Source organism: Peromyscus eremicus, chromosome 11, assembly GCF_949786415.1.
Source record: "Peromyscus eremicus chromosome 11, PerEre_H2_v1, whole genome shotgun sequence".
Taxonomy (NCBI): domain Eukaryota; kingdom Metazoa; phylum Chordata; class Mammalia; order Rodentia; family Cricetidae; genus Peromyscus; species Peromyscus eremicus.
In genome coordinates this window covers 28,356,448-28,379,685 of record NC_081427.1, presented here as the reverse complement: position 1 = coordinate 28,379,685, position 23,238 = coordinate 28,356,448, and the positions used below count along the sequence as shown (strand labels likewise).

At 36.5% G+C, this 23,238-nt stretch overlaps 1 protein-coding gene across 1 annotated transcript in view; it reads left to right on the top strand.

Annotated features, from left to right (window-relative positions):
• Lmbrd2 (LMBR1 domain containing 2) overlaps window positions 1-23,238 on the top strand; it is a 51,896-nt gene that overhangs the window by 12,202 nt on the left and 16,456 nt on the right. The window contains exons 4-11 of the mRNA XM_059276516.1: window positions 1,379-1,474; window positions 7,109-7,276; window positions 8,172-8,382; window positions 16,386-16,460; window positions 17,824-17,937; window positions 18,615-18,798; window positions 21,124-21,305; window positions 21,841-21,974. Of these exons, the coding sequence (XP_059132499.1) occupies window positions 1,379-1,474; window positions 7,109-7,276; window positions 8,172-8,382; window positions 16,386-16,460; window positions 17,824-17,937; window positions 18,615-18,798; window positions 21,124-21,305; window positions 21,841-21,974 (1,164 nt within the window). The remainder of the gene's footprint in view (window positions 1-1,378; window positions 1,475-7,108; window positions 7,277-8,171; window positions 8,383-16,385; window positions 16,461-17,823; window positions 17,938-18,614; window positions 18,799-21,123; window positions 21,306-21,840; window positions 21,975-23,238) is intronic.

Genomic DNA, 23,238 nt, shown 5'->3' with positions numbered 1-23,238 from the left:
ATTTTTAAGAAACATCATAGGGGCTAGATAGATGGTTCAGCACTTAAGAGTTAAGAGCACTTCCTGTTCTTGCAGAGGTCCCAAATTCAATTTCCAACACCCAGGTTGGGCAGTTCACAACAGACAAAACCTCTGGCTTCTGTAGCACCTGTACTCATGTGCGTGCACACACACATACATGGAAACTCATACACATAATTAAAAACAATGTTTAAAAGAAACATAATTTCACATGAATAAACATATTCAAAATTTCAAAAGGTTCTATTGAATCCCTATTAAATTTCCACATAAGAAGCTTACTCATGTTGACATGAAGCTTTTGTCAGTACTTTGGGGAGTGTTTAGGTCTTCTTTATGCAGCTTTTAAAAGAAAATATAGGACCTAGCAAGATAGCTCACTTAATACAGTGCTTGCCTCCCAGTCATAAGGACCTGAGTTTGGTCCCCAGAATCCACATAGAAATGTGTGCCTGGTGACGTGCACTTGTAATCCCAGTGTTGGGCTCACTGAACAACAACCAGTGTAGCCAAATTGATGCGCTCCAGACCAGTTAGGAGCCCTGTCTCAAAGGGGTGAAATAGTGCTCCTGAGGATGACACACCAAGGATGACATACGTGCTTTCGCGTACACGAACGTGCACATATACATGCAAGAACATCTAACTTGAGTAAAGGTAAAGTGGTAGTCTTCTTTGAATCACCATTAAAAACTAGATGTAGATCAGTAATAGCTTGAGGATTTAGAAGTCCTTGAATTAAAAAGATACCCTCCTTGTCTAGAAAACTTTTAAATGGAAGAATTTATGGTCAGAGGCTCTTCATTAGAAAATGTGAACAGAATTGTGTATAGATGTGGGTGCTTATCTCTGCAGAAGTGATAGAGTGTCTAATTAGCATTCATCTTTCAGGAATTAATCACCTAAATTTCTGTTATATTTAATTCCTATTAAATTCCTATTCCAACCTTCACTATTATGTAACAATAAAGGACAAAATATAGCTAGCCCTACAAATGGGATGAGTGTATTTTAACTGTAATCATTGAGTATTTGATTTCATAAATTTATTTGTTTTATAAATATTTCCACACTATAAGCCAGTTAATTAAATACTAGGGCTGCTTTTCACCAAATAACTAAAAATACACTGGAAATTGGAAACTTAAATGATATTCCTTTTTAGAGTAAACAGTTTTGTACTTTTCATGTACAGCTTTTTGTTTAACAGCTTTGTTTTTAAATTTTTCTGAGATATTATGATTTGATCAGTAATTATTAATTTGAAGCAAATGAACTTTGCTACTCACAAATTTATATAAACTTTCATTTAAGAAATAATTATTTGTGATCAATTGACTTTAAATTGTTGTAACAGGCAACACCCATGTTTCAAGCCATGGAGTTACATTCCGGACGGGATCATGCCAATTTTCTGGAGGGTAGTTTATTGGACATCACAGTTCTTAACGTGGTAAGTGGCAGTGAAGGATGCATTTTTGACTAAAAGTGATTAATTTTTAGTGAACCTTAATATTTTGAAATGTATATATCCCATTTTTACTGACTCATATTTCTCCTATCTTTGCAAAAAGGAAAGAAGAAAAAAGCAGACAAAAATAGAACACAGAAATGAAAATTTTTCTTGTGACTCTTTCCTTCCATGTTAGCCTTGTTTGTCCTTCAGTCCAGTCCTCTTTCAGCTCTGTTATTACATGAAAGTGCTTTAACTAAGGTCATCACTTTCCCTTGGTTTCCTCTCTTTAATTTTTCTTTAATATCTTTTTTATTGAAATAGAATTACATAGCTTCCTCTCTCCCTTTCCTCCCTCCAGGCTATCCCAAGCACCCTCTCTCACACCTATACCACACCTCCACCCCAACTCTCAAGTTGATAGCCTCTGTTTTACATACTACCTGTTAAATCAGTTTTTGTTTGTATATGTATGGTTGCAGGCTTGAACACTGTGCATTGGACAACCAGCAAGGGAACTTATCCCTGGGAGAGGCTAATTCTCCCTCTCCCAGCAGTCATTAGTTGCCTGTAGTTCTCATCTAGAGCAGTGGTTCTCAATCTGTAGGTCATGATCCTTTTGGGGGTTGATCAACCCTTCACAGGGGTCACCTAAGACTATCGGAAAACACAGATATTTACATTAGGATTCATAACAGCAAAATTACAGTTATGAAGTAGTAATGAAAATAATTTTATGGCTGGGGGACACCACAACATGAGGAATTTATTTATGCAGCTATTTCTATGAGAGACTGTTTCACCACAGACTTCCTGGTATTCTATCTCTTAAAAATCTTTCCTCTTTCACAATGACCTCTGAGACATAGATACAAGAGCTGTGATATAGACTGGGTTGGGGCGGGGCTCCCCACAGTCTCTTGATCTGCATTGTGTCCATTTGTGTTTTTCTGTAATGGTCTCTATTTGCTGGAAGAGAAGCTTCTTTGATGAGGCGTAGTAGCTACACCAATCTGTGGATATAAGGATAAGATTTAGAATATAGTAAGGAATTATGCTGGTCTAGCAAAGTGGCGGTAGTAGATTGTTCTGTAATGTACATGTCCTCACTAGCCGGTTTTCAGTACCAGGCATGATTTCCTTCCTGTTGAGTGGGTCTTAAGTCCAATTAGACAGATGTTGGTTACCACCAACAAATGTGAGTGCCATTTACTGCACTATTACAGATATCTTGCCATGCTAGTTATTATTCTGATTTATAGCTATTGCATTTGGGTAGGACTATTTAATTGCTTCCCTCTCTTGGCAGTTTGCATAGTATTTACTGAAGCAGGCTAGACTGAAGGAAAGGAGCTTTCAGCTTAGATCCAGCTCACATAACCAAGTCTTGGGTCCTAACTGTGCAATGTCTTTAGCAATAGGGGCCCACCCTCTAGGCCTGTCTGCTTACTCATACATTCTCATTTCCTTCATGGACATTTCCTTTATTTCTGTGATCCAGTTCCTAAATGTTGGTCTTCCCTTGAGCCTTATGCTTAGTCATCTTGTCTGCCTGTCCCCACAGAGCATCAATTACAGCTGTGATTTTAATAACCAGTAATGTACTCCAAGTCTATTTCTCTACCCATTGTAGTTTATCTTTCTTCTGTGCTCTTGACTCCCAGTTATCTTCTACCTTCTGATCCTTTCTTAAGATATTCTGCAGGCCACTAAGCTCTCAAACTGGATGTAGTGAACATTGCAAGAAGAAAATCACAAAACAAAATAAAGTAGTATCTCTTGAAGTTTATGTTTAATATTCTTGACCATCCCTTAAAATTGCCATATTTTCCTTTGTTTATTTATCTGTTTTCTCTTCATTTTCTAAACTTCAGGTCTTTTGTGATCCTTTTCTGTTCCTTCTAAAATGTCACCTTAACTCGGCATATGACTTTACGTTTGCCTCATAAGGAAAATAGAAGTGGTCACATGACAGTTCTTTCAGTATCTGTCTTATCAACACATCTACCTACTTACCAATCCTTTTCTCCTTGCCCTTCAGGGATGGAAGATTCATTTTTATTATGCTAGCCCTACTTCCTAAAATATGAACCTATCCTCTTAAGCTTTTGTTACTAACTTATAGCTTTCAGTTTTGACAACATAATTTCCTCATCATATAAAATAGTACTCCATGCACATAAATAAATTTGTCACCTACAAATAAATATATTTTTTAAAAAGTCTCTCTCAACTCAAATCTTTTTCCAGTCTCTACCTCACTAATATCATTACAGCAAATTTTGGAGACTTTTAAAAAATTGAAGTATAAAATCTTACTAAAAAAATGCACTCATTGTATTTAATTCATTTCTCAAAGTGAATGCATCTGTATACCAGCACTCAATGATACAGGCCAATACCCCTGAAGTACTCCTCATGTTCCTCTCTAGATATTTTTTAATCCTTAAGAGAAATTATACTTTTTACTTCCATCACTATAGATTGATTTGTTGTGCTTAGAAATTTATAAATGTAGACTTCTAAAGAATGATTTTGTTCTCTCTTTTTCTCTTTGTTCACATACTTGAGAGATTCATCTATGCAATTTTGTACATACCATTGTTTTGTTACTGTTATTCATTTCTGTGATACATTCTACATATATATATCTCTCCCGTAGTTTATAATAGGATATCCAGCTAGACTTCTTAAATAAACTTTCTCCAGTTGATGTCTCCATTTGGTTACCGTTACTTTATTCCTCAGTCCATGATATCCTTTTTTAAAAATTAATTAAATTTTTTCATTTAGTTTACATCCCTACTTCAGCTCTCCCCATTCCCCTCCCCCCCCAATCCACCCCTCCTCCATCTCTGTTCAGAAAGGGGCAGGCCTCCTCCCATGGGTGCCAATATAGCATGGCATATCAAGTTGAAGTAGGACTAAGCACCTCCCCTTTTATTAAGGCTGGGCAAGGCAACCCAGCATTAGGAACAGGTTCCCAAAAGCCAGCCAAAGTGTTAGAGACAGGCCCTGTTCCCACTGCCAGGAGTCCCACAAGTAGACCAAGTCACACACCATCACACATATTCAGAGGGCCTAGACCTGTCCCATGCAGGCTCCCTAGCTATCAGTCCATAATCTGTGAGCTCCCATGAGTAGGCCAGTTACTTCTGTGGGTTCCCTTGTGATGATCCTGACCTCCCCCCGCCCCCAGCTCATACAATCCTTCCTCCCTCTCCTCAACAGGGTTCCCCGGGCTTGGCCTAGTGTGATTGGCTGTGGACTCTGATTCTGTTCCCATCAGTTACTGACAAAGGCTCACCAATGACATTTGGGGTAGTCACCAATCTGATTACAGGAGAAGGCCAATTCAAGCTACCTATCCATTACTGCTAGGAGTCTTAGCTGGGGTCATCCTTGTAGATTTGTGGGAGTTTCCCTTGCACCAGGTTCCTGCCTAACTCTAAAATGCGCCCCCCCCCCCAACTTTCCAGTTGTCTCTTTTTGTCTCCTCCTCTACTGCCCCAACCTGATTCCTCATGTTCCCATCCCCACCTGCCTCCAGTCCACCCACAAAATCTCTTCTATTTCCCCTTCCCAGGGAGAACTGGGTATCCCATCTTGAGCCCTCCTTGTTATATAGCCTTGTTATATAGCATGATTATTCTTTATATCTAATATCCACTTATGAGTGAGTACATACCATGTTTGTCTTTCTGGGTCTGGGTTACCTCACTCAGGATGATTTTTTTCTAGTTACCATTTGCCTTCAGATTTCATGATATCATTGTTTTTTAACAGCTGAGTAATATTTCTCTGTGTAAATGTACCACATTTTCTTTATCCATTCCTTAGATGAAGAACATCTAGGTTGTTTCCAGGTTCTGGCTATTACAAATAATGCTACTATGAATGTAATTGAGCAAGTGTCCTTGTGGTATGATTGAGCTTCCTTTGAGTATATGCCCAAGAGTGATATATGTGGGTCTTAAAGTAGATTGATTCCCAAATTTCTGAGAAACTGCCATATCAATTTCCAAAGTGGCTGTACAAGTTTGCACTCCTACCAACAGTGGAGGAGTGTTCCCCTTACTCCACATCCTCTCCAACATAAGCTGTCATTAGTGTTTTTAATTTTAGCTGTTCTGAGAGGTGTAAGATGGAATCTCAGAGTCGTTTTGATTTGGATGTCCCTGATGGCTAAGGATGTTGAACATTTCTTTAAGTGTATCTTGACCATTTCAGATTCTTCTCTTGATAATTCTCTGTTTAGATCTGTATCCCGTTTTTAATTGGATTATTTGTTTTTTTGATGTTTAGTTTCTTGAGTTCTTTATATAGTTTGGAGATCAGCCCTCTCTCAGATGTGGAGTTGGTGAAGATCGTTTCCTATTCTGTAGGCTGCTGTTTTGTCCTCTTGATGATGTCCTTTGCCTTACAGTTTAATGTGGTCCCATTTATTAATTGTTGATCTCAGTGTCTGTGCTACTGCTGTTATATTTAGGAAGTGGTCTCCTGTGCCAATGCGTTCAAGGCTACTTCCCACTTTCTCTTCTATCAGGTTCAGTGTAACTGGTTTTATGTTGAGGTCTTTGATCCATTTGGACCTGAGTTTTGTGCATGGCGATAGATATGGATCTATTTGTAATCTTTTACATGTTGACATCCAGTTATGCCAGCACTATTTGTTTTTTTTTTTTTGTTGTTGTTGTTTTTTGTTTTTGTTTTTGTTTTTACCAGCACTATTTGTTGAAGATGCACTCTTTTTTTCTGTTGTATAATTTTGGCTTCTTTGTCAAAAATCAGGTGTTCATAGGTGTGTGGATTTGCATCAGGGTCTTCAATTCGATTCATTGATCCACCTGTCTGTTTTTATGCACTGTGTTGTGGAGATGAAGTCCTGGGTCCACAGGACTGAGCCCCCCACCCCTATCCCCGCCCCTTGCTCCAGCAGATCTTCGCCCCATCTGAAATCCTGTGCTTTTGAAAAAAAAAAAAAAATCAAAAGTTGCTTCATTCTATAGATGTAGTCCAAAGTCACTCTAAAGGAATTATGTTATTTATGTCTTGTTTTTGAAGCAGGATCTAACTATGTAGCCCAGGCTGTCCTCAAAGTCAGCAATCTTCTTGTCTTAGTTTTCCAAGTGCTAAGATTACAGTCATATACCACAACTCTGACCTCTTCCTGAGGGCACTAAGGCCTAATTTTAGACCTTTTAGAGAATCTGAAGTCACTCATGCTGTTCTCCTTTGCATACCATTGCAGCCTCATTTGCTGTCTCCTGCTTTAGTACCTTTGTTTTTCCTGAAATTAAATATTGTAAAAATAATTATCACCTTTTATCCCAGCACTTGGGAGGCGGAGGCGGGTGGATCTTTGTGAGTTCGAGGCCAGTCTGTTCTACAGAGTGAGTTCTAGGACAGGTAGGGAAACTCTGTCTCAAAAAACTTTTAAAAAAACTTTTTAAAAAAAAAAAAAGAAAGAAAAGGAAAAAATTTATTTATCATGGTTCATTCAGTATTAACATGTAATTACTCAATTAAATTTATTGGGGAGGAAAATTATACATTGAGATTCATGTACTTGGGATATTTTAAGATTATGCAGATACATAATTGAGTTTTTAATCATATTTTCCATCAAACTAGGATTCTGTTACCTTTTATGCAGTCATATGCAAGATCTGGAGGGTTTTCCATCACTGGAAAGATAAAAACAGCCCTGATTGAGAATGCAATCTATTATGGCACTTACTTGCTGATATTTGGAGCATTTCTAATTTATGTGGCTGTAAACCCACGTTTGCATTTAGAATGGTAAGAAAAGTAGTCTTTTTAACATTGTTCTGTGTATGTTTGTACTGTTTTCAATGAACTTTTATTGCATGCATACAAGTAAACAGACACACTTGCCAGATTATGTCTTATAGATACCCTTCAAAGAATATCTGAATAATGCATATTACTAAGAAAGAAAATCAAGAATGACATGTTTAATATAACTATTAGGATACAGAAAGACATGTTTAAATATAGCTATTAGGTGGTGGATTAATGTTTTGACAAATAACTGTATAGTAAAGAACAATATTTTTAATAGAAATCCAAATTTTATAAATGCTCAAAATGAATTTTCCCCCCAACAGGAACTTATTTTATTTTATTTTTCCTGTTTGCCTTGTTGTAGTTTGACAGAATAGTTTTCCTTAATGTTATTTTGGGCATTTAGGTATTCAAGTATTTCAATAAATTAAAATCCATTTTTTGTATATGATTTTTAATATATGTTATCCCAAAATTTATGTATAGAATAGTAGAGATTGGTTTCATTGTTGGTCTAAGTCAACCATAACACAAGTTAATTTAACTGTTTACAGAGGTCTCATAGTAGAAAGCACCTAGTGAAAAATGTTTTCTGTGGAGGAAGTGTGTGTGTGTGTGTGTGTGTGTGTGTGTGTGTGTGTGTGTGTGCGTGTGTGTGTGCTATGAATTATCCTATATTCTAATTTTGAGTATAATTGAACCAGTGTTTCCCATATTAAAGTATTTTTATAGTCACATTCTGACTTTACATTAAAATACATGGATTATCTGCTGTGACTGAAAAGAAAAGTTGAAAATTTCTTCATATGAAATCCTACCTATCCTTTTGGACAATTCTCTGAAAATTTATATTTATCACAGATATCTGCTTATGTTTTCTATTTCTTAGGAACCAACTTCAGACTATTGGGATAGCTGCTGCCAACACATGGGGTCTGTTTCTTCTTGTGTTATTATTGGGTTATGGCCTGGTAGAGATTCCTCGGTCATATTGGAATGGAGCCAAAAGAGGTTATCTACTTATGAAGACTTACTTTAAGGCAGCAAAACTGATGACAGAGAAAGCAGATGCAGAAGAGAATTTGGAGGATGTAATGGAGGTAAGCAAATTTAACCCTACAAAAGCGACTCTGACCTAATACTCTGTCTCTTTTGACTGTTTTTTTGACTGCAAATGGTGTCATGTGTGGTCTGTAAATGTTTTGTCAATGTACTGAGTACAGATCAATTTCAACTTTTGTGGTAGATGTAAATTTTATGATAGTAAATGGTAAAATTGGCTATATATATATATATACATGTTGTCAGTAGCACCTAATTTGAAAAGTTGTTCAACATTTCTAGGTTGTGCTGATCCTTTGTGAGTTTTATTAACTTGTCAGAGATTTGAAAAAGAAATATGTATGCAAGTGGACTTGCATGGTTCAAATTTGCTTTTCAAGGATCAACTTTATTTAATTCTTACAACTTTACAAAAGACATTTTCTTCTTAATCCCCATTTTATAAATGAAGAAAATGAAGTCCTGGGAGTTGAAGTAACTTCCTTCTGTACACCTAGCTAATAAGAGGAGCCAGGGATTTAACTTTAGTTCACACTTAAAATATGAAGAGCCAGATGGTGAATGTTTGAGGCTTTATTGCCATGTGGTCTCTACTGTGGTTGCTTGGTGAATGTGGTCTGAAAGCAACTGTAGACTGTAAGTGAGTGGGGCAAGCCTGTATCTCAGTCTGAGACAGGTGGGAGACTACTGGATTTGCTTTAGTGTGATGACCCCGAATCTTAACTATTATCCTTTTTTTCTGTCTCTGAACCTTCTGTTCCCAACTTACTTCGTTTTCATGTCTTGAGAAACAAGAATTCTTCAGGAAGCCTTCTGTATTAGCAACATGAGGCTGCTGTGACTTAAGTACCACAGACTGGGTAGCTCAGACAGCCTTGTTGTCTCTAAGAACAAGGTTTCAAAGGCAGTTTCTTCTGAGAGCCATGATGAACATTTTTACATTTAGTGTGGTAGATATACAATTTGACACTTCTGAAGAAAACCTGTAAGTATTTAAAGACTTAAATTTGGTTAAACATTTACATTTGATGAGAAAAGATAGTTTTTACTTGATAGTGTTCTGTCCAAGAGTTGGTATTAAATTAAGTTGTTGCAGATTTGAAGAATTTAGATTTTGCCAGTTCATTTACAGCAAATACAAGTCAAATAATGTATTGTTTCAGAGTCTTTTGTTCACTTACAGTACTAGGGATTGAACCAAGTGTGTCACATACACTCAGTGGTTGCATACCTCTGTACTATATCCCCAACTTCTTTTCTTTTTATTTTTGATTTTTTCTCAGATCGTGACAGGTCTTTCAAAGATGTCTACCTAGGCTATGAACTCACTTTGTACTTATGATCCAGCTGCCTCAGCCTCCTGAGCAGCTGGGATTTCAGGCCAGCTCAGATGAACCAGGAATGTCTAAATGAAATAGATGTTCTGTTATTAGATAGGATCCCTTAGGAATAGGACATGAAAATTAAAACCTGGCATTGTGCCTTGTGTTTTATTTCAGTGTACTATTCATCAGTAGAAAGTGGTAGGAGTTAAATGTTTTTTTATAAGAAAAAAATTTTTATAAGTAAAAAAGAAGGCTTCTTTTTTTCCTCCCCTTCCCTTCCCCTCACCTCCTCTCTTCTTCCACTACTCTTTCCCCACTACTTCCCTTTCTTTCTTTCTTCCCTACTCTCCTCGCTCTCCTTCTCTTTCTTTATTCTTCTTTTATTTGAGCTAGGATCTTACTATGCCATTATGCAGGTTAGGGTGAGATCATAGGCCTGTACTACCATGTCTAGCTGACAGCATTCTTTTTTAATGGATGTTTGGAAAAAACAACTCTTCTACATAGATAGCAGAACTATGCCCATGACTGTATTACCTGTCTAGAACAGAAGACTATACATTCATTCCCTTATTGTATCTGATAAAAGTGGATGGTATGCTGGAAGTGCTTTAATATGGAGAGGCTTCACAAAATCTGGAGAGAGATCAGAAAAAAAAATTTGACTAGGGATTTATTTAAAGAATTGCTAGAATGTGATAGCTAACAAGATTCTAATCAAATACCAGGAAGTTTAGTGGGTAAGGCCTCCTAAACAAGCTAGTATTTCAAATGCCTCCCAAACCTTAAAAATTAACTGTTGAGTAAACCTTAACTTTATACCAGATAGCAAATGTGAAAAGTTAACTGTTTCAGTCCCTGCTTTTGTTTAATGGGGCTAAATAATTTCAAGGGAAAACATACTATTTCACATATATGGTTAGATTATATAGTTAATGTTTAAAGTAAATAAATTTGAGCTAACTACAAATTTTAAGGCAACTTAGAAATGAAAGATATAATGTAATAGCATCCAGGGTGACCTTTGGAAAACATGTGTGATCTGGGCGTAGTAGCAAAGATGCTTATAATTCCTGATAAATCAGGAAAGTGACTCCAAGGCCAGCCTGAGCTATGTAACAAGTTCAAGTCCAGAATGAGCTTATATAGAGAAACTTTGTCTCAAAATAATTCAAAATAAGTCAAAAATCTAAAAATAAAGATTAAATCTAATCTTACCAGACATGTATTTAGAATAAACATGTTCCAAAATGAATTGCTAGTAGGATTTCTGGGAGGTCTTGGCTGTTGTTTCTCTAGCCTGATCACATGCTAACCAGGCCTTTATTGTCCTTTTCTCTGCAGTCATGCTGTTCTTTCTGTGATACATCTCGTTTACTTCTGTCTGGAGACCTTGGTACTCACTGTTCTTATCTGTCTTAGAATATTCTTGCTCCTCCTTTGAGTTGACCAACTCTTACTCATTTTGTTTTGTCTCACTTTAAGTGATCAGTTCATCCGAAAGACTCCTAAACTGAATTGTCTCATTCAGAACATCCTGCACTTTATAGCATTTCTATATCTTTTTTGTTTAATTGTCTGTTTTCCTCAGTAAGTTAGGTGCCTTACAGGAGCACTGTCTGTTGGTATCAATTATTCACAGTATGAGTACATTAGGTTTTCATGGTTTCTGGTAAATTACTCTCCAAATTGATCACTTTTTACTGTATATGATGTTGGTTTTGGTATGAGCTTATCTTATTACATGATATAAATGTTTTATAATTTTATAAGAAAACTCATTTGGAATTATTTTATGGAAGCTTGAAAATCCTTTTACATATTTATAGGCTAATTTTATTCTGTATTCTCATTTTTTATGTTTGCTAACAAGAAAGCTTCACATATTAAGGTGACTCTGACATAAAATTTTTTTCATAATTTTCTTAGTATATCAGATGGTTTCTCTGCTTCTCATTGCCTATCACATAAAGCCCTTCTCTCATACCTCAAATGTTCCTTTAAAATCCCCTTCGTTCTCTCTTTATTCCAGGACTGTTGCATGCGAAGTTTTTTTTTTTTTGTTTTCTTCTGCATATAGAATAGTGGTTCCAACACTATTTTCATAATTTTATTTCATAAATATTATAGGATATTTTGATAACTAGGACATACTAATTCCAAAGACTCTGTTCCTAACCTATACCTGCCTCTGTGTGTGTGTGGTTACTTGTTAGTGTGTGTTTGTTCATATGTGTGCACATTTGGAGGCCCAAGGTCAATATTGTACATCTTTTGTTGGTTGATGTCCACTTTTATTTTTTGAGATACAGTCTCCCCCTGAACCTGAAGCTCATTGATTCAGCTAGACTGGCAGGCCGTTGAATTTCAGGGATCCCCTCTGTCTCCACCTTCCCAGTGCTGGGGTTATAAGAGAGTATCACTATCCTTGACTTTTTACATATGTTCTAGGGATATGAACTGAGATCCTCATGCTTGCATAGCATTACTTTACCCACCGAGCCATTTCCTCTTTTCTTTTATGCCTTTTAATACTCATTAAAATACTTATCACCATATATTAATTTTAGTCAGTGAAATTGACTTACAATCCCTTGTTGCATTGGTTACTTTTCTCATTGCTGTGATAAAATAACAGACAGAACTAACTTACAGAAAGTCAAGACTATTTGGGCTAACAATCTGAAGGGATAGTCCCATCATGGCAAGGAAGGTATGTGATAAGAGCGTCAGGCCGCAGGGTGTCCAGTCAGGAGGCAGAGCAAGAAATGTTGCTGCATAGCTTACTTTCTCCTGTTTATTCAGTCTAACTTAAGCTGGGTCTTCCCACCTCATTTAACCTAGTGTAGAAAATCCTTCACAGACATGCTCATAGATCTGTCTCCAAGGTCATTCCAGATCTTGTCAAGTTGGTAATCAATGTAGGTCATCACAAGTCTACCCATTGTCAATGTGATATCCAAACAGATCACTTTTAAGCTAGAACCTTCCACTCTTTGTCCCCATGGGCTTGTGGTCATCTCATAATGCAAAATACATTAAGTCTAACTTCAAAAGTCTCCATAGTCTTTAACAGTTCCAACATTGTTCAAAAGTGTAAGCTCAGAGTCTTTTCTGAGGTGTGAGCAATCTCTTAAGTGTGAGTCCCTGTACAATCAAAAAGAAGTACATACAGTTGATGGCACAGACTACATTCCCACCCCAAAAGGAAAGAATGGGGCATAGTAAGTTTATACCAAAGCAAGACCAATGCTACAGGAAAATACTAAATCTTGTAATTCTGGGTCAGACAGCTGGGCTCATGATGGAATTATCTGGGCTCTAAAGAGCTCTCCTCCAGCTCTGCCACTTGGAACACACTTAGTCTCTCTCTTGGACTGGTCTGGTATATGACAGTGCTTTCCTTTGTAGACTTCCCATGGTCCTAGCATCTCCAACATCCTTGAGTTTCCATTTCAACTTAGGCTTCACCCTCCCAGTTTTGTACAAGTGGCCCCAGAGAGCCTTCTTACAGGGAATCTGACCCTGCCACATACTACCTGTCCTCGGTTGCCTTCTGGAACCTATGCACATGCCTCTGTGACCCTTCACTCTTTCATCCTTCATGCCAAGTTCTACTACCAAGTCAAGATGAAGCCCATCCCCTTTGGATCATTGCTGCTGTGGTTTCTGTCTGCTTAGAATATTTTTCTGCATAGGAAACCTCGTTAGTGGCATTTTTAGTTCAGGCTCTCTCTTTTCAAATGATTTTGTATTTTCACAGAATCTCCAGTGTAAGAGTTCTTGTCCTCAGAACTTCTTTCTAATCCCTCTAACTTTATAGTTCATATACTTTTCTTCACCAAACCCAATCTATATCTCTTTGATCTCTCACCATAGAACTGAATGAAAACAGTGAGCAATAGTCATGGCACAACTTGAATGCTATGCTCTCTTGATATTTCCTCCACCAAAGCAATTGGTCCACATGGACTCCCAGCTGCTGTGATTACACCCATAAGATAAAACTAGCCAGAATCCCAGCATAAATGGGGGAGGGGCTATGAAGTCGCACCCATAGCTGAGGAGATGTTTTGGTAATTCATCACTACAGGGATAAGGAGAGGGGTTTTCTTCAAGGACATGACCCCCGACGGGCTACCCATACTCCCATGGATGTTCCTGCTTCCATGTACATACAGGGAACACTAAGTGGACTCTGTGGATTTAGGAAAAAAAGCTCACGAAGTTGTGAGGAAGAAGTGGTGGAAAGCATAAGGGAGGAATTAAAGTGAATGAGGGATGGATTTGACCAAAACCCATTAGATATATGTGTGAAATTCTCAAGCAATAAAGAAGAAAGGAAGTTACATATGAAATCAAAGTCTTATCTAAGTTTACATATGTTGTGTTTACAATAAATAAATTAAAGTAGTCCATTACCTTTAAATTCAGCGTTGTTCACCATCTCAGGACTTGGGCAGAATACAGCCAGATTCTTTGCCAGCATGAAGCAAGCTTGGCTTCTGTCCCAGATCCTTATAGTGCCCTTGATCCCCCCTGAAATTTCGTGAGTTGGTCCTCCATATCTGTGTTTCTCTCCATATTCTTGTTTTCTGAACTCCCAGAATGGTCCATTAAGCTTTGCTTGTAGGAAGCAGATGTAGGACCTCTCTAGGCCACAGTTTCAAAGAGCCATGTAGTCAGGTTTATCACAATAATGATCCCACTTATACCAGATTTCTACATTAGTTATTTTTCTTGTTGTCGTGATAAAATACCTGTGGAAAGCAGTTTAAGGAAGAGAGGATTTATCCTGGCTCACAGTTTTGTCTGAGGGTGTAGTGACTCATGGCAGGAAGACATGGGACAGTTGTTGACAATGTGGCTACATCAGCGAGCAGAGTAGTAAGTGCTTCCGTTAGGTTAGCTTTCTCCTTTAAATGCACACTATAACCCCAGCCCATGGAATTTTTTTATACCTCAGTTAACACAATGCAGAAAATCCCTCCCAGATGTGCCATAGATTTATTTCTATGGTGATTCTTGATGCTGGGGAGTTGGCAATCAATATGGACTGTCACACATCTTCTCATCTTACCTGGTAGTCTTTTAGCCGCACACTGCCAACATGTAGTGTGGTCTCAGTAAACCAGGAACCAGCCAGTAAGTTGTGAATACTCTAGAATACTGTTATTGGGAAGCTGTGGGTGCTTTGTGAAGAAGCATTAAGTCTTTTCTGCTTTCTATAGTAACTGATGTTAATTGATAATGAGGTAATTGATTTTAATTAGCAATGTGGAATAATTTAATCCTGTTCTCTTAGAAACATAAAACTTGACAGATCCTTTGTGAATTCTTATTATTTTATTTTTTGAGATTATAATATAATTACATCAGTTATCCCTTTCCTTTGTTCCCTCTAAACATTCCCAGTTGCTCTCCTTTCTTTCAAATTCATGCCTTCTTTTTTTATTAATTGTTGTTACATACATTAATTGTCGTTACATACATTTGTTGTTATGTGTGTGTAATCATACATATTCTAATTACAAGCTGCTTAGTCTGTATAATGTTATTTGTATTTAGGTTTTCACGACTGACCACTTGGTATTGAATAACCAGTTGGTGTGCTCTTTCTTCCCTGGGAAGATTTATTCATCCCACTCATAGCATTCCTTAGTTGCCGCTTGCTCTTTGTGTAGGGTTGAAACTTCATGAGCTTTCCTCTGTCCACATTAGCATGCCTATTGTTGTTCTTGTTCAGCTCATGTTTATGCAGTCAGATTAGTGAGACTTTATGGGTATAGCTTCTGACAATCCTAGGAGACACAACCTCACAGCAACTCTTTGATCCTCTGCCTCTTATAATCTTTTTCTCATTCCCCTCCCCACTCCTTCCCCCTCCCTCATCAACAGTGATCCCTAAGCCTGTAGGTGAGGAGGTTATATTGTAGATGTATCCCTTGGGAATTGGCTCTAAACTATGCATTTGATTCATTGTGGTTTTCTGTTGCAAAAAGAAGTTTCTTTGATGAGAAGTGAGGACTACACTTGACTCTGAGTATAAGGAAAGTTGCTATCATGCCATGACGTTCATTGTCATGGTTCATAGGCATCGTAGCTGAGTAGGACTGGTGATCGCTTCTCTTCTTTGGAAGCTTTCATAGCATCTTCTGGAACCATGAAAACTAGTCCTCAAGGACAAAACTTTCAAATCAGTTCTAGTTCAGGGGCTTCTGAGCCCTGTGTCTTAAGTGCAAGGTGTCTCATAGCAATAGAGATTCAAAAGTAATAACACTAACTTAACCCTGACCAACAACTCAGAAAGGGACTTCTCATACCTGGTGTTGAGATTTTTGTTAGATCATCTTTGGCTCTTGGAGGGAGCATTGTCAGCCCAGATGGGAAAATTTCTTTTAAACTATGTATATATGTATATTTATATACACATGTATTGCAGACTTTTGAACTGTTAAATAACTCTTAGCATTTATTGTATGAAGTAAGCAAACAATAGAGAATAAATTTAGAAATTCACAAAATAGTAAGAATATAAATACAGCTACTTGAATACTTTGTAATTTTACACTTGCTCTTAATAACTTTTACTATAATGCAAAGTAATTTGTGTTGAAGTTAAAATCTGAGACATAATAGTATTTAGTGCTATTATCATTTAAAATGTCTGATTTATAGAACTCTAAATATTTTTATTTTTCTCACTGTTTTTATAGGAGGTTCGTAAAGTAAATGAAAGCATTAAGTATAACCACCCATTGAGAAAATGTGTTGATACAATACTTAAAAAGGTAATCATATTGTAATATTTCCTCTATTTCTTGTGCATATATCTTATATTCTAGTATAAATTAATATTTCACATAAGAAAAGTATGATAAAAAGCATATGATTGAGGTTTTCCAGATGCATTCTCAAATAAATCTTTACCATAAACACAGAGTAAATTATATGTAGAAGTTTTCTTATGCTGTTGTAAGTTTGGTGGTAATTATTGACAGCATTTTCTCTTGAAATGTGAAGATAACAATAATGTTGAGTAACTTGCAATTATTTCATGGTATGGTGCTGGAGGGAGGTACATCTTTGCTGTACCATCGTGTGTTATCATTAAAGGCTCTCTCCTGTAGGAAAGTAAATGGAGGTCTCAGTAATTCTTGCAATCCGCTTCTCACATGTAATTTTATGATATGTATTATGAAAGAAATTACATGGATATTTAATAAATAAGCCATATTGATATGATTTTGATGGAACTGTACTGAATTGCAAGTGTATTTCTATGCTTCTAAAATAATTATTTGGCCGGGCGGTGGTGGCGCACGCCTTTAATCCCAGCACTTGGGAGGCAGAGCCAGGCGGATCTCTGAGTTCGAGGCCAGCCTGGGCTATCAAGTGAGTTCCAGGAAAGGCGCAAAGCTACACAGAGAAACCCTGTCTTGAAAAACCAAAAAAAAAAAAAAAAAAAAAAATTATTATTTGAACAATTCCACAATTACCTTTATATACCCAAGTTACCACTGAATTTTTTCTTCTCCTGTATTCTAAATCTGTTCTACTGGTTATTATTAGCTACTGTTCCTTTAGTTAAAGTTATAGTCATAAATTTTCTAACCATTTCTGTCATATTTGCTATTTTTGAGACATATTTAGGAAGGTTAATGAACTTGCACAACTCCATATAGGTAATAACTAACTGGCAGTATGGCAAATAATCCTAATTATATATTTTTTTCTGCATGCTGTGGCTTTCAGAACTTTTGCATGTTAAATTTTTCATGATTCTTCTTTATTATTTAGGAAAATAATTTAAGTTTCATCAGGTACCTATTATTAGACTAATCCTCTCAAATAGTTGTTACTTCATGTAGGTAAGCTCCCTTGCCTTTCCCAGTCTCCAGCTAGTATATCTAAGCATAAAGAGAAATATTAGTAGAAGTAAGAAGAAACTTAACATACTTTTGAAATGTTTTTTTGAAAATGTTAGCTAGTGAAAAATCTAACAATTAGAGATGTCAATAAAAGAAGAAAATATTTTCGAGAAAATTAAATTTTTCCAGAATGAAAGATTTTTAATGAAAATAAAATTGTATTAAAGATTTATTAAATTTTTACTAAAGATTTATTAAATTTTATAAAATGTTTTTCTTTTAGTGCCCTACAGATTATCAGGAAAAGATGGGTAGAAATATGGATGATTATGAAGATTTTGATGAAAAGCGTAATACCTACCCAAGTGAAAAAAGCTTGGTAAAATTGCATAAACAGGTAACCTTAATTATTAATTGTAGCTATTTTACACACAATTAGAGGACGTGAATTAGATTTATAATTACTGCTCAGATAAAAAGACTGTGTGTGGTGACTCAGCGGTTAAACTGCTTGCAGCTGAAGTCTGAGGAGCTGAGCTTAATCTCCAGCACCCATGTAAAAAAAAGCCAGGCATAGTGGTGTGCACCTGTTTCCAGTGCTCAGGGGCTGAGCTAAGCAGACCACTGGCCACACAGGTTAGCTTAATCTGTGAGAGCCAGGTTCAGTGAGAGACCGTGTGTCAAAAACTAAGGTGGAAATGGTTGGGGAAGACACCTGATATTACTTTCTGCCTTCCACATGTCCACAATCATACATTCGAGCATCCGCATCCCCAAACATGTATGCATGCAAATGAAGTATATATCCAAAACTATTGATCTTGTTCTTATCATTGTTGAAATGTTTGTGTTTCTGGACAAGGATACTCTTGGCAATTGGTTATAAGAATTATACCTGTTCTATTATGAGGGAGAATTTTGTCATTTCAGAACATTAACATCCTTGGCCACATTTAGAAAATACCATTAGTAATACTTTATTAAGACAAAGACAAACAACCTTCCATTCTCTAGCAGAAAATTGACCCACTATTCAAATCATACTGACAGGCTTATCCCTCTTCTGTTTTTAAGGTTATTTATTCAGTTCAAAGACACCGTCGAACTCAAGTGCAATGGCAAATTCTTTTGGAACAGGCATTCTATCTAGAAGATGTAGCAAAAAATGAAACTAGTGCAACTCATCAATTTGTTCACACCTTTCAATCACCTGAGCCAGAAAATCGATTTATCCAATATTTTTATAATCCTACAGTTGGTATGTAGTTTGACATAAATTCCAAAGTTGATGATTTTTCTACAAGAAAAATGTATGTTTCATCAATATAATGCTGACTTTTATTTGTATATTGATTTGCTCCATAGGGTAATATTAGATATCTGATAAACTTACCCCAAAATAATTGTTTTACTTCTAATTCTCCTTTTCCCAGAAGTCATTGGTCGCTTGAAGTTCTTTGTCCAGGGGTGGGACCCCAGGACATTTTCCCTCTTCTAAGTTAACATGTCCTTTGATATTACCATTGTTCCAGTCTTGTCTCCATATTTTGTATGGAGTATGTATATTGTTCCATTATTGTCTCCATAATATTTGGTAGCATTTTTCTCAACACAATGATTATTTTAAAATTTTTTTTGAAGTTTCTTAATATGTTTATGCCTATGATTTTAAATATGTATACACACACAAAATATAATTATAAACCAATTTGTATATATGATCAAACATGCTTAGAGACCAAAAATGAATAAATGAATAAATACTAAAAAGAAACAGAAAAGGGTAATAGCTGTGGTCAGTGGCGAGGTGTGTGTATGTGGAGGGGGCCTTGAAGGTAGCTTATAACTGGAGAATAATATCATAGAGCTAGAAATTACTGAAGCCGTAGAGAACTCTGGAGCAATATTCACAGATAATGGAGATGAGATGGAAAATAGTGAACAATGAACAGAATGGCCTTGCATTAGGAGGTGAGACAGACAGACATATAGCTTTAGTGTAAGTGAGAAAATGTAGTAAAAATGTTGGTAAGTCATCTGACTGCTTATACTCTCTTAGGAATGTACTGACAATAAATACGGAGAAGGAGAGTTTTCAAGAAGGTACTAAATAGTCACAGGGAAATGGAGAATTACAGGAAGCTGTCCAGCTGTGCTAAGGGCCTGTTTGAAGTGGGCATTAATTTAAAGTGAGAATAGTCAGTAAAGATAGGTCTTTCATCTGCAGTGTACATGTATACAGACTCAGAGTAACCAAGGAGTTGGTCAAACAGGGTGGTTTAACCAAACATATACAGTGAAGCAAGAGAGGGTAATGGAATTGGGACTGGGGAGTAGTTATCCTCAAAGACTGTGGAATCTGAGCTGGGAAAGGAAGGAAGGACATTCAAATTGTTCAGTAACAGTAAAGAGGTAAAAGAATAAGTGTTGTGTTTGTCCTGATAGTCAGTATGATTGAATGCAGATGAAGGTACTGCTTGGGGATGAGGATGATGGGATTGGGCTACATAGAAAGACTGCTGTTGTTAGCAATAAGAGGTTTAGGAATGAGTTTAGGACCATTGGAATGAGTAACCAGGTTGAAGAGGGGTATTAGAAGATGAGCTCATTTATTAGAAGGGAGGAGATGAAGGCAATGAAGAAAGAGTTGTCTGGGCGGATGTTTAAATAATCAGGAATTACACTGAGGGTACAGTGGAAAAGACAATGAGCCTGGACCTTAGCTTTTCAATAAATAAAGTGAAAATATAGCCTTGTTGCAAGCTGTAACTCAGTGGTAGATATGTTTAGGGCACACTAACCCTAGGTTCAGTCTTCAATGGAATGGATAGAGATCTCTTTCAATTCATTGAGCTTTCTTTGAACCTTTATTTTTTACTGAAATTCAGACAATGAAACCAGAACTTCACAAACTATTTTCATATAATGAGGTTCTTCATATGTTAACATTTTATTAGATTAATTTGCTTTCTTTCTCTACATACATTTTTCCTTAGTCTTTCAGATCTGTATCCATACATGAGGCCTTTTGTCCCCTAGGAATTTCAGTGAATACTTTCTAAAAATACAGCTTCTCAAGTGTAACTCTAAAATAATTAGAAAATTAACACTAGTAGTTTACTATTACTTACATACCTTATGCATATTTTGCTTAATTATGACATTGATATTCTTTAAAAATCTAAAGCCCACACACTGTATTCGGTTGTCATATTTCTTAGTCTTTTAAATAAAATCTGGAACAGTTCTGTCCTATGTGTTTTAGCCTCTGTGTATTTTATAACATTGATGTTTATGGACAGCATAGGCTAATTCTTTACTGATTGTTCCCAAGTTGGAGTTTGCCATGTCCTCATGATTAGATATAGTTTATATATCGTTTGCAGGAGTACCACAAAGGTGATGTTGTGCTCTCCTCAGTTACATCAGAGCAGGAGGCATGTGGGATATCAGTTTGTACACTGCTGTTGGTTATTTTTTGCTACCTTTCTCCGTGTTGATTGATTAGCTGCAAGTTCCAAAGATTATAAATACGCTATTACTGATTTTGTTTTCCAAATTGTCTTTTTCTTGTATTTTCCAGAATGGTACTGGGAATGCCTGTTGCGGCCATGGTTTCACAGGATCCTTGCTGTGGTTTTGTCCATCTTCTCTGTGATCGTTGTCTGGTCAGAGTGCACCTTCTTTAGCACGACTCCTGTCTTATCTCTCTTTGCAGTCTTCATACAGCTGGCAGAAAAAACATACAATTATATTTACATTGAGGTCAGTTTTTTCATATTGGTCATAAATATGTATCAGTTCATGCAGAAACTTTAACTGTTATATCTTTCCCCATATATTTCTTCTAGTAAGAATGAAAGTAGTGGAGTTTCCCAAAGTGCTGTTATTCAGACTTCCAAAACTGATGTTCATCAATTTACCCAGACTATAAATACTAGGAGCTGTAGTTAAAGATCAATGAAAAAGTATAGGATAGTGAATAAGCATTTTATGAGGTTACTTTGATCCTCTTTTGTCAATGAAACTATGTAACTTACTGTCTTCCTGTAGAGTTGTCAAGAGAACAGGTAAATAGTTTCCTTCAGGGCTCAGAGTCAAAATTTGGATTTAAGAGGTTGAAGTGGTTGAAATGTAGATTTATTTCCAAAATTTCATCTCAGCTACTAAAAAAAGACACTATTGTTGTATTTATATTTATATTTTAGAACATCAGTAAATATAGCTGTGGCAAATGATAATTCTTGTGGCAGTAAATAAAGTAATAAAGTCTTAAATCAAGTTTTAACTATTTTTCCAGATTGCTTGCTTCCTTTCCATCTTCTTCTTAAGTATCTGTGTTTACTCTACTGTGTTCAGAATTCGAGTATTTAATTACTACTACTTGGCTTCACATCATCAGACTGATGCTTACAGTCTTCTTTTCAGTGGCATGTGAGTAGAATTGAGCTTAGAAAAAAAGAAATGTTTCCATTTTAAATGCTAATTATAGCTCTCTTATTTCTTGTTTATGGATGTTGCATGAACATACATTTCTGTGAGCTAATTGATTTTTTTTTTTTTAACTATCAGATGAGTATTTGTGATCACCAGCTAAATTTTGCTTGAAGTTGATGGCTAAATTACGAATGCTATGTTAGGGAAAAAGACACGGTGAGCCTGGATTTACCAATTTGAAACTGAGTATAAGAACAATTGAGAGGTTAGAGGCTATGTTAGGTGTAAAGAGTGTTCTAAAAGTCAGTGGTCTAAAACTGAATTGAAGTTCTAAGAACACTAAAAGGAACATTTCTTTCCTAGAGAAATTTAGAGGGCTGGCTTTAGCTATATGTAATCAGTCCAGGCTACTTATTATTAGTCAGGTATATTAGGTATTTATAAGGGCTAGACCTAGGGAAGTTCAAAGTAATGTCCGGTGTCGAAACTTTGTCTTATAAAAAAAAATCAAAACTACTGGGTCAGTTTCTTGTGTCTGTTACAAAATACCTGCCGCAGACTACTTGGGGGAAAAATATTTATTATGTCTAATGGTTTCAGAGACTTTAGTATACCGTTACTTGGTATTGATTGTTTTGGACCTGAAGTGAGGCTATACATGGCAAGGAGAGTGTATTGGAACAGAGCTATCCACCTTATGGTACCTCCGAAGCAAAGACAGATTAACAACCCCAAACATGGTATCTTTCCTTTCATAACACTGGGTGACCTGTTTCTTCTAGCTAGGCTCTACCTCCTAACTGTTACACCATCTCCTAAACAAGAGCTACCCAGTGAAGGTGAACCCTTCAACAAATGAGCCTGTGACATTTGTTTCATATTTAAACTATAGCATGAATTTTTGGAAAGTTACAGATACACGGTGTAACCTTGCTCTAGCTTTTCCTCATGGTGACATCATCTGTAGTTGCTGTACAATACCAAACTAGGAACTTTACACTGTGCATTACTGTTAGCAGCATTGTAGACTTTAATTAGTTCTTACATTTCATCCTTCATTTGTGTATAGATTCCTACAGCTGTCACCACCAACACCGAGCTTTCTCTCACTACAAAAGAACCCTTGTCAATATTACCTTCTTATATTTAAACTTTTTCAGTCTTCCAGCCCACAGTTCTCCAACCATAGCAATGTAAGATACTCATTTTATACTTGATCTTAGTCAGAATGCTGAAAACAGGCACCCTAAGGCTACAGTTA